Source organism: Pseudorca crassidens, chromosome 6 (assembly GCF_039906515.1).
Source record: "Pseudorca crassidens isolate mPseCra1 chromosome 6, mPseCra1.hap1, whole genome shotgun sequence".
Lineage (NCBI taxonomy): Eukaryota > Metazoa > Chordata > Mammalia > Artiodactyla > Delphinidae > Pseudorca > Pseudorca crassidens.
Window position 1 is genome coordinate 55130922 of NC_090301.1, and position 13138 is coordinate 55144059.

The 13138-nt window shown below is 38.3% G+C and overlaps 1 protein-coding gene across 1 annotated transcript in view; it reads left to right on the forward strand.

Moving 5' to 3' along the window:
* The window catches only part of PDE11A (phosphodiesterase 11A), a 420155-nt gene that overhangs the window by 183027 nt on the left and 223990 nt on the right, over window positions 1-13138 (forward strand). The window contains exon 5 of the mRNA XM_067741438.1: window positions 915-979. Coding sequence (XP_067597539.1) covers window positions 915-979 — 65 coding nt within the window. The remainder of the gene's footprint in view (window positions 1-914; window positions 980-13138) is intronic.

Below are 13138 nucleotides of genomic sequence, written 5' to 3' on the forward strand. Positions count from 1 at the left end.
TATCATGTGTTATATCTTGTCAAAAGAGGACCAGAAACGGTGCCTTTCCCACTCAATATTTTTAGCGTTGTTGAGAAAACTGACACTCTAGAGTCATGCAGACTTGCTTTAATCCCAGAGGCCCCATTTAGTTGTGCGAAACAGTGTAAGTTTCTTAAAAGTTATGGGTTGGTTTCCTCATCTATACACTGAAGATAAAAATTCCCACTTCAAAGAGTTGTAATAGGGAAATTAAATAGTCAAAGAAGCTTCTGATGTAGGGCCTGGTTTATAGTAAGAACTCAACAGTAGCTAATGATAAGAAAAACTGTCTTTGCATTTTCTGTGCCTATAAATTACCTTTCAGCATAATAGGTCTTGATCAGGATTTTGAACTGATTGTGCCAGTTTCACTGGACAGGTAAGGTAGGAAGTGTCCACACTAGGGATGATCTTAAGTGTCTTCCTCTTCGTTACCCTTTGCAGGTGACAGAAAAACATTCACCTGAGGACAGTGATAAGCCAGGGAAGGTAATTTCAGGAACCTGGGGTTGATGGAGGGCAACCTTTTGAAAGATGTTTTGTCTCTACCAGGTTCTCCATGGATGGTGACTGGGTTGTTAAAAGGGCAGTAAAAAAGTTTTCAAATGAGATGTCCCTTTGCCTGACCACCACAGGATTCTTACACCTTATTGTAAAAATATATACATATTTAGAAATGTATTAAAACTTGGGCAATATGTGCCGTGTAAGAAATAAAGTACAAAATGTAGGATAAAATTTTCTCGTATCCCTCGGGATTTCTCCACTTAAAATCTCTCTTTAATCTCCAATTATTGTAATAGTCATTATAAAGATGAAAAATGTTTACTGGAATATTTTAAACTGTGAGAAAGCTTTAACTGACTTGGATTTGTTGTCTTTCTGTGTGGCAGGTGGTGAAGTTTACCAAATCCTTTGAATTGCTGTCCCCAAAGTGCAGTGCCGATGCTGAGAACAGGTAGGGCTTATGACTTTCAGTTTTGTCTCTGATCCTCATCTTCGATCCGTGGTGTTGGCAGCATTGCATAATTTCTGAGGATAAGAGTTTTTCTTTCTTTAGATCAGCAAGTGCAGCCAAATATCATCACTCTTCTATATTTCAGGGCTTAAATTAAAACTATACATAAAAATACATGTATATACATCTAAAACTGCTAATGAATAAAGTCGATTTTTAGATATTCCATAACTGCATAGATAACCTTTTTTTTTTTTTTTTTTTGCTTTATTCTGGTCCCTCGTTTGTCTTCTTCCCTTTTGTTTGCTTGTGTTTGACCAATACCCCTTGGGGAAAAGACTAAGAGTTTCTGGTAATTCACTTTTTGTCCCTATTGATATCTTTGAAGCTGTAGCAGGGTGAAAATTAGGGTTGGGGACAATCAGTGAATTTCTTTTAGTTTGCACTACCCTGAATAATAGTTTGGCTACTACAAAAATAGATTCTCTTTACTTTGGTCACCTCTAGAAGAAGGGCTAAAAAAATAGTGAAATTGACCAAAATGCAGAAATATGGAGAAGGACAAGTAAAGCATGATGATGATAATGATGACAATATCAATGATGGTAATACCAGCTAGATAAGCAGCTTCCATTTATCTGAGTACCTGCTGAGTGTGCCAGGTACTATTCTAAATGCTTTATATGCATTGAATCCCCCCAGATAACCTGATGAAGTAGGCATCATTACCCATGCGTGACAGAGGAGAAAGCCAAGGTTCAGTGAGTTTAAGTGACTTGTTCAAGGCCCTGCAGCCAGTAAATGGTAGCCACATCTCAGGACAAGATCACCTGCATAAAACCCTCCCAATCTCTGAATTTTGATCCCATTGCACACATAATTTACAGTCTGGTAATTAATCTCATATAGTGAATGTCTGCTGGATTGTTTCCCAATCTGGCTGGATCAATCAAAATCAAGCTAGGAGAACTGAATAAAAACTAAATTCTCAGGACCCACATGAGTGCTTTTGATTCAATATGTTGAAAGTGAAGTCCTAAAGATCTGTATATTCAAAAGGCTCCTTGGGTAATACCTGTTTCAAGATGTAGTAGTTGAGGGTAATTTGATTTTATGTACTTATTATTGCCTTTAAGTTCAGAAAATAGAAATCAGCACATTAAAATGGGCACTTTAGTTGCTTCACCTTTTATCAAGTGTATGATATTTAAAAGAGTCCATTTCTAATTCCAGTTATAGAGCATTCTTGAAAAGGCAAAATTATAGCAACAGAAAGCAGATCAGTAGTTGCCAGGTGTGGAGATAGAGAGAAGAGTTTACTGTGAGGGGGTACAGGGGAATTTTGAGTGGTGAAGGAACCGTTCTCCGTCTTGCTTGTGGTGGCAGTTATACAACTGCATTTGTCAAAACTTGCAGAACTATGCGCTTAAAAAACATAAATTTTACTGTTTGTAAATTATACCTTAAAATGGGAAGCAAGAGGTCTTTTGTAAGAGGTTTTTGTTTTCGTGAAAATGTATGTTCACATCTATGTTTAATGTCAGCTAATCTATACCCAAAAAAGATTTAGACATAGAGTTACTAGTGGTGTATTCAGCCATTTTCCTAAAATTTTCATGTAAAATAACATGAAATACATTTAAAAATATCTGTCTGTACTTAGTCCTTTAGCTAGTTATGGCCTCATATAGGTTCTCTCTCTCATATATGAGGGGGAAAAGCCTTCCTTTGAAATCCTAATGTTTTAATATTGTTCTTTTTTTTTTTTTAACTACTGAATGTGTCCTCATGGTCACTGCAGAGTTAAATATTTCATTATTTTTAATGCTGAGAGAACTTCCATGTCAAAACGAAATGACCCAGGGCCCATACTGCTCTTGGCAAACTTCTGATAATAAAAAAGAAAGAAAGAAAGAAAGAAAGAAAGGTCAGATTTTCTTTAAAGAGACATTTGAAAAGTGCCTTTGAACTTTGACATTATGAGATAGTACTCTCCATCATTCTATTTGTGGCCTTTATGTAGAATGTCCATTTATTTCAGAAGATCTTTCCTGCATTGTCTAGTAATTTTCCTCGTGTAGATGTGGGATCCTTTGGTCATTTATTGCAGGTTAAAGGAATAAAGACAAGTGGCTCTAGCATTTATTTTGCCAGTGGCTATGGAAGAGACATTGAAACAGGCTATGAGTCTACAAATGACAGCCTGCTCTCAACACGTTGTAAATCTTTCCTTTAACCTTCATCACTTAACATCTTCTCTATAGCTAATGTCCATTGGATACCTTAGTCCTCTGGACATCATTCAGAGTTTTAATAGGATAGCTCTTGAAGGTAATGTCTAGGGTTTCATGCAACAATGTTTCAGGGCATTAGTTTAATTCTGATGAACTTTGATTTAAAGCTTGCTGCTTTTTATAGACAGTCCTTGAAGACTTTTTTAAAAACCAGTTTTGTTGCTGACTCATCATTTCTGCCTCCTGTCTTATGCGGCTAACTCTTTTGTCATGGCCAGTCTCCTCTTGGTCTCCATGTAATTAATACCAAGCAATTTGAGAGTTGGAAATGATTTGATCTGTCTTTCTTCATGCGGTGTTTACCTCCTCTGGGACAGCCTTGATGACTCTTCTAGTGATAAGATTCTCACAATGTCACGGTGGGCTTTTTCTACTGATAGGGAGTTCTAATTGTTAGAAAGGCATTTTAGGTTGAATCACATTTCTGTAACTTCCACCTCTTTGTCCTAAATTTGTCCTTTGGAGATAGTTATCCTTTCATTAATTTTATTACTTCATTCAACAGCCATATGATGAGTACCTACTCTCTGATAGGTAATGGGGCTACAGAGATTTTTTTTTTTAATCAGCAGTCTCTGCCCTCAAGGATCTCAAGGCCAATGAACAGGGGTAGGAGTGGGTTAAGAATATAATATAACCATACCTGGATTTCACCAGGCCTCCAGACCATGGCTATAAGTAGAGTCACGGTAACAGTGATCATCTATACTTGGCTGCTTGGTCATTTCTCCCTCGTAGTGTAAGAACCCAAGCCCTTTGCAAAAGTCACTCTTGAAGTAGCTCTGGGAATCCCCAAGATTAAAAAAATTTTTTTTATTGCTCACCCATCATTTCTTCCAAGTATTCCTAAGTCCTCTTCCTCTAAACATGGCAGAACAGCATCTGCTGGACATGGGCTTCCTGGTCCACTGCAGAATTCCCATGAGCATAACTGGACTCCTCACCACCGCTGTGCCACAGCTCCCTGGGCACTGTCTCAGATGCACTGGTGGCCTTTCCAAATCCAAGCAGGGCTTGGTAGTCAGTGCAGAAAGTAAGAAGTTTCACTTTCCCTACAGTGTGCTATAGTTTGTTGCCTGACCCCTAATCAGTCCTGCATGTACCTCATTTTTTTTTTACAAGTCTTTTAGTTCCTAAAGCTTTTCTTTCTCCATAGGACTTGGACTTAGTCCATGGGGCCAGGCTTAGGAACCAGTCCCCAGATTGAGAGCTAGCCACTAAGTTGTTCTTTTGATTTCCCCACCTTTTTTCCATCTTAGCCACCAGACTCAGATGCTCAAGACCTCCTCCTCCCAGTCCCTTCCCCTCCATGCACATCAGCTTATATAACACATAAAGGCCCCCTCATATACAGATGTGTCCCAGATTAGGCTCATATGTCCTGCTGTCAAGTACATCAGTGACGGCAAAGCAATTCAATACTTTCTGTAAAAGGTTTGTGCAAGGTGGTATTTTAATATAGAGGAAGGGGCACCCAACTCATCTGGGGAAAACTGGAAGATGATCCTCAGAGAAAGCTTTCAGACATGGTAAAAATTCATTTAGGTACTACTGTAGAATGATGGGAAGTCAATGACACGACTACCTTCCAGGGTGAGGAAACATCGTAAACAGAAGCATAGAGGTGGGAGAGAAAACATGGCATGTTTCAGAATCTTTAATTAGGGCTGTGATCTGTTGTCACAAGGGTCATCATAATTGATGGTGATGGCCCTTAACTCCTTCTGAGGGCCTCCAGCTCCCCTGAATGCCATCTCATAGGGGTTTGGGTCCTATCTGGTCCTCAGATGCTCAGACCCTCTTAATTGGCCTGGAGACTGGCTACATGCCTGCTTGCTCACGGGGGAGTAGCAACAGATAGTGAAATATTAAGATTTGTCTTGAAAAATCCTCTGGGCAGTGGTGTGGGAGAAGGACCAGAGGATGACAAGCTAAAGCCACCAAGGATTAAATTTACTGCCTTACCCACATGGCAGTGGTTCAGTTATGGTAGACTGCACGGATCCACTATCCTTAACTTTTCCAAGTCAGCAACTGCTATTTTTAGACTATTTTCATATTTCATGGTCCCCAGACTCTTCACCACCCTTTTTATTCTCCCCTGGACGTGCCCCAGCTTAGAATGGAACATGATATTCCAGTTTTTTCCAGAATCAGAACAGTTTAGAAATAGACATGTGTCTCTCTTTTGCAGAATATAATACTGTTGATGCATTTATTATTTACAGTCCTCTTGGGTTGTCCATACTGACTTTAAAAAAAAATTAAGATCTTGTCTGATCCATTCGACTATCCCTCAGATCTCACTCTAGGACCTTTCATGTGAAGCCTAATTTAATAATATATAGTGAAGCGGCCAGAATAAACTTTCTTGAATCTCTTATTCAAGCTTTAATAAACCTCTTTCTGTTCTCAATGGGAATAGGGTGTCTGAATGATCATATGTACTTAGAAATGAAAAAGAACATTTATGGACATCTTAAGAGTTAGAAATTTTTATTTAGTTTAAAATATATTTGGCCACATTCTATTGATGTATCTCCTAGGTATAAATGTGGGTGCTTTGGAAATTGCACTTTCTCAGCACTGCTACTTAAGGCTAAAAAAAAAAAAGAAGAAGAAGAAATTTTTTAAAAAGCCAAATGTCTGTAATTTCTAGAAGGTAACAACTGACTAAAAGGGAATTTTCACATAATCATTTAATGGAATATAATGGAAATATATATTGTTTAAAACACAAGCACTGTAATCATTTCAGCATTTTGGGAGTAAGGGAGTTGAGGGGAGAAAACTTATTTCAGAGGGAAACAATCTTTTTTAAAAAGCCATCTTCTTACTATATTTTTCATTTGGTATGACTAGAAGGGGAGGAGAAAAATAAAGCTAGAAATCCCAGAGGAGGTAAATAAAGGGTAAGAATCTCTGTTTAATGAGTCTTTCAGCATGCAGGTCAGCCTGGAGGGTGGAGAGCTAAAATGTTCTGTTTCATAAGATGAGGGTATATGGTAAGCAGAGTAATGCCCCCTCAAAGATATACAGGTCCTAATCTGTGGAACCATGACAAAAGGGACTTTGCAGATCTGATTAAGAATCTTGAGATGGGGAGATCATCCTGGATTATCTGGATGGGTCCAATGTAATCAGAAGGGTCCTTATAAATGGAGATGTGGTGACAGAAGCAGAGGTCACTAGCCATGGCAATCAGGGAAGAAAAAGAAATAAAAGGAATACAAATTGGAAATGAAGAAGTAAAACTGTCACTGTTTGCAGATGACATGATACTATACATAGATAATCCTAAAGATGCCATGAGAAAACTACTAGAGCTAATCAGTGAATTTGGTAAAGTTGCAGGATACAAAATTAGTGCACAGAAATCTCTTGCATTCCTATATACTAACAATGAAATATCAGAAAGAGAAATCCAAGGAAACAATCCCATTCACCACTGCAACAAAAAGCATAAAATACCAAGCAATAAACCTACCTAAGGAGACAAAAGACCTGTTAAGACACTGATGAAAGAAATCAAAGATGACACAGACAGATGGAGAGATATACCATGTTCTTGGATTGGAAGAAGCCATATTGTGAAAATGACTATACTACCCAAAGCATTCTACATATTCAATGCAATCCCTATCAAATTACCAATGGCATTTTTTTTACAGAACTAGAACAAAAAAATCTTAAAATTTGTGTGGAGACACAAAACACCCCGAATAGCCAAAGCAATCTTGAGGGAAAAAAACGGAGCTGGAGGAATCAGACTCCCTTACTTCAGACTATACTACAAAGCTACAGTAATCAAGACAATATGGTACTGGCACAAAAACAGAAATATAGATCAATAGTACAGGATAGAAAGCCCAGAGATAAACCCATGCACCTATGGTCAACTAATCTATGACAAAGGGGACAAGGATATACAGTGGAGGAAAGACAATCTTCAATAAGTGGTGCTGGGAAAACTGGACAGCCACATGTAAAAGAATGAAATTAAAATGCTCCCCAACACCATACACAAAAATAAATTGAAAATGGATTCACGACCTAAATGTAAGACCAGGCACTATAAAACTCTTAGAGGAAAACATAGGAAGAACACTCTTTGACATAAACCACAGCAAGATCTTTTTTGACCCACCTCCTAGAGTAATGGAAATAAAAGCAAAAATAAACAAATGGGACCTAGTGAAACTTAAAAGCTTTTGCACAGCAAAGGAAACCATAAACAAGATGAAAAGGCAACCCTCAGAATGGGAGAAAATATTTGCAAACAAATCAACGGACAAGGGATTAATCTCCAAAATATATAAACAGCTCATGCAACTCAATATTAAAAAAACAAACAACCCAATCCAAAAATGGGCAGAAGACCTAAATAGACATTTCTCCAAAGAAGACATACAGATGGCCAAGAGGCACATGAAAAACTGCTCAACATCACTAATTATTAGAGAAATACAAGTCAGAAGTACAATGAGATATCACCTCACACCAGTTACAATGGGCATCATCAGAAAATCTACAAGCAACAAGTGCTGGAGAGGGTGTGGAGAAAAGGGAACCCTCTTTCACTGTTGGTGGGAACGTAAATTGATACAACTACTATGGAGAACAGTATGGAGGTACCATAAAAAACTAAAAATAGAACTACCATATGACCCAGCAATCCCACTACTGGGCATATACCCAGAGAGAACCATAATTCAAAAAGACACATGCACCCCAATGTTTACTGCAGCACTGTTTACAATCTCCAGGTCATGGAAGCAACCTAAATGCCCATCAACAGACAAATGGATAAAGAAGATGTGGTACATATATACAATGGAATATTACTCAGCCATAAAAAAGAACGAAACTGGGTCATTTGCTGAGACATGGATGTACCTAGAGACTGGCATTCAGAGTGAAGTAAGTCAGAAACAGAAAAACAAATATCATATATTAATGCATATACGTGGAATCTAGAAAAATGGTACAGATGAACCGTTTGCAGGGCAGGGGTGGAGACATGGATGTAGAGAACAAATGTATGGACACCAAGGGGGGAAAGTGGGGGTGGGGTGGTGGGGGTGGGATGAATTGGGAGATTGGGATTGACATATATGGACTGATATGTATACAATAAATAACTAATAAGAACCTGCTGTATAAAAATAATAAAAGAGAAAAAGAAAAGCAGTAGAAGTCAGTGTGATGCAGTTTGAGAAAGACTCAACCTGTCATTGCTGGCTTTGAAGGTGGAGGAATGGAGACATGAGCCAAGGAATGTGGGCAACCTCTAAAAGTTGGAAAAGGCAAGGAAAGGAGTTCTCCCCTAGAGAATTGTAAGATAATACGTTTGTGCTGTTTAAAGTCACTTAAGTTTGTAGTAATGTGTTACAACAATGACAGAAAACTAATACAGGGGTTTGAATTTAAAAGGAGTCCAAGAAGAAGAGAATTCAGGAAAAAATGAAGGAATAAGGAGAGGCAAACAAAGAACCCGTGGAACTGAACAATATGGGTAGAGGCTGAAACTTGTGGGAAAACATGGCCAGTGAGAAATTCCCAGGGGTGGGGCAGTTAAAGGATTTGTGTTAACTGTATGTTGTGCACTATTGTAAAATATTACATCTGCTTGTCCTTTGCTTGCTATTCATTCAGCTTACTGTCTTCAGTTGCCACTCACATCTTGTAAAACCAAAAACACATGTTTTTACAGGCTACTGCTGAGAATATAGAGATAGAAAATATAAGATCTTTAACTCTCAAATAGGAATATTCAAAGTTACAAATTTGTTTGATTTTAAATGTTATTTCGGTGAAACTTGTTTCCCCAGTGTAGTGGGTTGAATAGTGTCCCCTCAAAATTCGTGACTATCTGAAACCTTAGACTGCGACCTTATTTGGAAATAAGGTCTTTGCAGATGCAGTTAGTTAAGGATCTTGAGATGAAATCATGCTGGACATACATGTTGGATTTTCCCCACGGGCAGTAAATCCAATGACTGATGTCCTCATAAGAAGAGGAGAGAACATACAGTGACACAAAGGAGAAGACCATGTGAAGACAGAGGCAGATATTGGAGTGATAAGTACAAGCCCAAGAACACCAGGAGCCATCAGAACCTGGAAAAGCCAATGAAAGATTCTCCCCAGAGCCTTCAGAGGGAGCATGGCCCTGCCAATACCTTGATTTCAGTCTTCTGGCTTCTAGAATTATGAGAGAATACATTTTTGTTGTGAGCCACCAAGTTTGTAGCACTTTGTTATGGCAGCCCTAGGAGACTAATATACTCAGTTATTAAATGAGGAAGATATATGTGGAATCTAGAAAAATGGTACAGATGAACCTGTTTGCAAGGCAGAAATAGAGACAGAGATATAGAGAACAAGTGTTTGGACCCCAAGTGGGGAAAGCGGGGGGTGGGGGAGGGTGGGATGAACTGGGAGATTGGGATTGACATATATACACTAACATGTATAAAATAGATAACTAATAAGAACCTGCAGTATAAAAAATAAATAAATAAAATAAAATTCAAAAAAAAAATATGAGGAACATGAAATAGATAATGTCTACTAAATGTCTCTTCTAGCAACAAAGTTCCAGGAAGCTGTGATTCTGTGCATCCACTATTGTGCATTATAGTGATATCTACTTTAATTAGGGAAAGAGAATAACTGTCACTGAAAGTCTAGTATCCATCACACTTATGCTGTCTTAGTCTCACAAATGCCCAATGAGTTACATGTAATTGTCCTTAGTTTACAAATGAGGATCCTGAGGCTCAGAGAGGTAAGTAACTTGCACACATTTGCAGCACTTCTGGCAGTACTACCTATGCTCCTGCAGGCTTATGTCTGGAAGCAATTCTCTTAGCCATCTAATGCTCATTCTATTAAGACCATGGCCTTAGTTGAGTTAGATGCTACTTAATGTCTTCAACAAGATTATACTATGATTTAGCATTGAAATGAAAAGTATCATTTTGCAGAAAAATATGGAAGCAAGAAGTGAAATATAAATTTGTTACTAGTGATGAAAATGTTTATTGTTAGAAAACTGGCCACATGTCTATATGTTCTTGCAAAGCTACAACCAAGGAAGAAACTCACAAGGAGACAAAACTGTGCTATATTTTGTTACTAAAATACATACTAAAGGATCATTTACTACATGCCAAGTGATGCCACCGAAGGCAGGAAAAATTGACCAAGTACTCACAATAAGTGAAAGAAATTTCAAAACAATAAGAGGCCAGTGTAACTAAATTCATGCATGATGCAGAACTGTTATTAAAGTATAGAATGTTAATTTGTCAAAAACTTCCAATGTTTTGGAAGCTGCTTAGATTCCAGTGACAAGGGATTCAATTGAGTAAAAAAGGAAACTGAATTTAGTCAAATAAGAAATGCTGAGAAAATTCCAGTGTCTTCTGACATGCCTGTCAATGCCAAGTGTGCTAAATTGATCATCCTCAAGAGCACAGATGACAAAGTATAGCGTTTCAACATGAGGCCTTGCATAACATCAGATGGTTAAAACTTGCCACCATATTCGATTTTAAATGACAAAGTCAAACTAAAGGTGATAGACAGAATTTGGGGCCCCATTACCTTCACCCTCTGTTGTCATACTCGTGAATGCATTTCGTTACATGGCCAAAGAGACTTTGCAGATGTAATTAAGGTTGTTAATCAGTTGATGTTAAAATAGGGAGATTATTCTGGGATTAACTTGGTGGACCCAATGTAATCACAAGTCCTTGAATACAGAGCTTTCTCCCAGTTGAGGACCAAATAGGAAGTTAGAGAGATACAACAGAAGGGGGAAGTCAAATAGATTGGAAGCATGAACAGGATTCAACACATATTGCTGGCTTAAATATTCAGAGGGCCATGTGTCAAGGAAACCAGGACTTCCGTGCTACAACTATAATGAATTGAATTCTTCCAACAACCTGAATGAGCTTGATTCTTCCCCAGAACCTCTAGAAGGGGATGCAGTTCTATCAATACCATGATTTTGGTCTTTTGAGGTCCTAAGCAGTAAATCCAGCTGACAAATGCCATAGTAAACTTCTGGTCTCTGGAACTGTGTGATAATAAAAGGGTGTGGTTTTAAGATGATAATTTTGTAGTAGTTTGTTATGCAGAAATAGGAAATGAATGCAGTATTAGTGTATGAGTTTAAACCCAGTCTCATCTGAGAATGAGATTGAACTCAGTGATGTTACTGTGTGTGTGCGCACGCGCACACACACACACACACACACACACACACACACACACTCCCACAGATGGATGACAGCTGAGCTGATGAATGAGCGATGTACAGCCATGTGGAACAGATGACCAGGAACCCTACGTAACCTTCCAAGTTATGTTAGGTCTTGATACAGTTTTCAGACATGTATCTGCACAGTAAAAGAATTGCTGGTGGTGTGACTGGACAACAGTAGCCCCTTAAAATTTCTGTCAACAAACGAACTAAGGAATACTTGAGGAAAGAATGTGAGTCTGGTTGTTGTCTAAAAACCCGCCAATGACACCTCTTACTAAGTTCAGTAGAATGACAGCATCAAGACTTGCAGGAGGGGTTGGCAGCTTGGAAGAGAGTCCTGGAGATGATAGCAGAGCACTCTTCTAAAAAAGGCTGCATCCTGATGACTCAAAGGCTCATATCTGTGAACATCAAAGACTGTATATTGAAAAGTGATTCAGAAGAGTGACACTGAATTTGAAGAAATTTTAGAATGTCTTAGTCAATTTATTTTGCCCATAATTTTTCCTTTTATATATAATCAACTTGTATAGTTAAAATTTTCCTTCAAGAATGGTATATGATAAAATTTATATCTAATCCAAAAGATCTCTAAAATAAGATTAAAATATTTTAAGTGGAAAGAACACATTGACTCATTGCAGCATTTTTTCTCTTCTTTCAGTGGTTCAAAAATAACAGTGCATCTTACAATCTGTGGTACTGTAGATTCAATGAAATAATATGACCCTTCCACACGTCGTTTTTCTTGTGGATTTTCTATTCCTTAGCTCATCTACATCTATCCCTGAGGGTACATATATCTCAACTTTGAGAAGCATCTTGGAGACCTTTAGGGTTTCTTTCATTTTTAAGATGGAACAGCCCCATGATTCTTCTCAACATTAGGTTTCTTTGTTGCATTTTTGGGGTCAGAATGCTGAAACTCATGTTTCAATGCCTTACTGATTTTTTTCTTTTCCTTTTCAATTCTGTGTGGAATCTAGTTTTGCAAAGAAATTACTCTTTCCAACATTCCTCACTTCTCTGTAACTCTTTCCTTTAGGCTTCCAGCTTCCATGACCCACATCAGGCCTTTTTAGGTGTGTGTGGAGGCAGGGACTGACTTCCATGAGATGTGACTGTAATGAGACAAAACTACAGGATGAGCTCTAGCGTTGGGTCAAGAGTCTGTAAACAAGCCTTCTAGAGATGTTCTTTGTCTTGGTCCAGCAGCAATGATATTTTCAGGAATAGATTTGGGATAGACTGTGTTAGCCTGGAGAGACTAAGTATGATGAGTGAGATTTTGTTTATCATGTTTACTGTGATTGTACCTTGCAGTCATATTGTACATTTTATAACTCCGAGATGTACCTGGCCCAGGCGAGGTAATCTCCAGCTCTTATCCAGGTTATGAGTATGATTTTGGGCTCATGCTTCCAGAAAGTGTGATGTGACTCACCCTTGCTTGGACATTACCACTCAAAAGCATACCCCCTTGATGAGGCTCTGGGGAATTAGAAATTCTGTTCCTACCTTATTACCACTCAAAAGCATACCCCCTTGATGAGGCTCTGGGGAATTAGAAATTCTGTTCCTACCTTG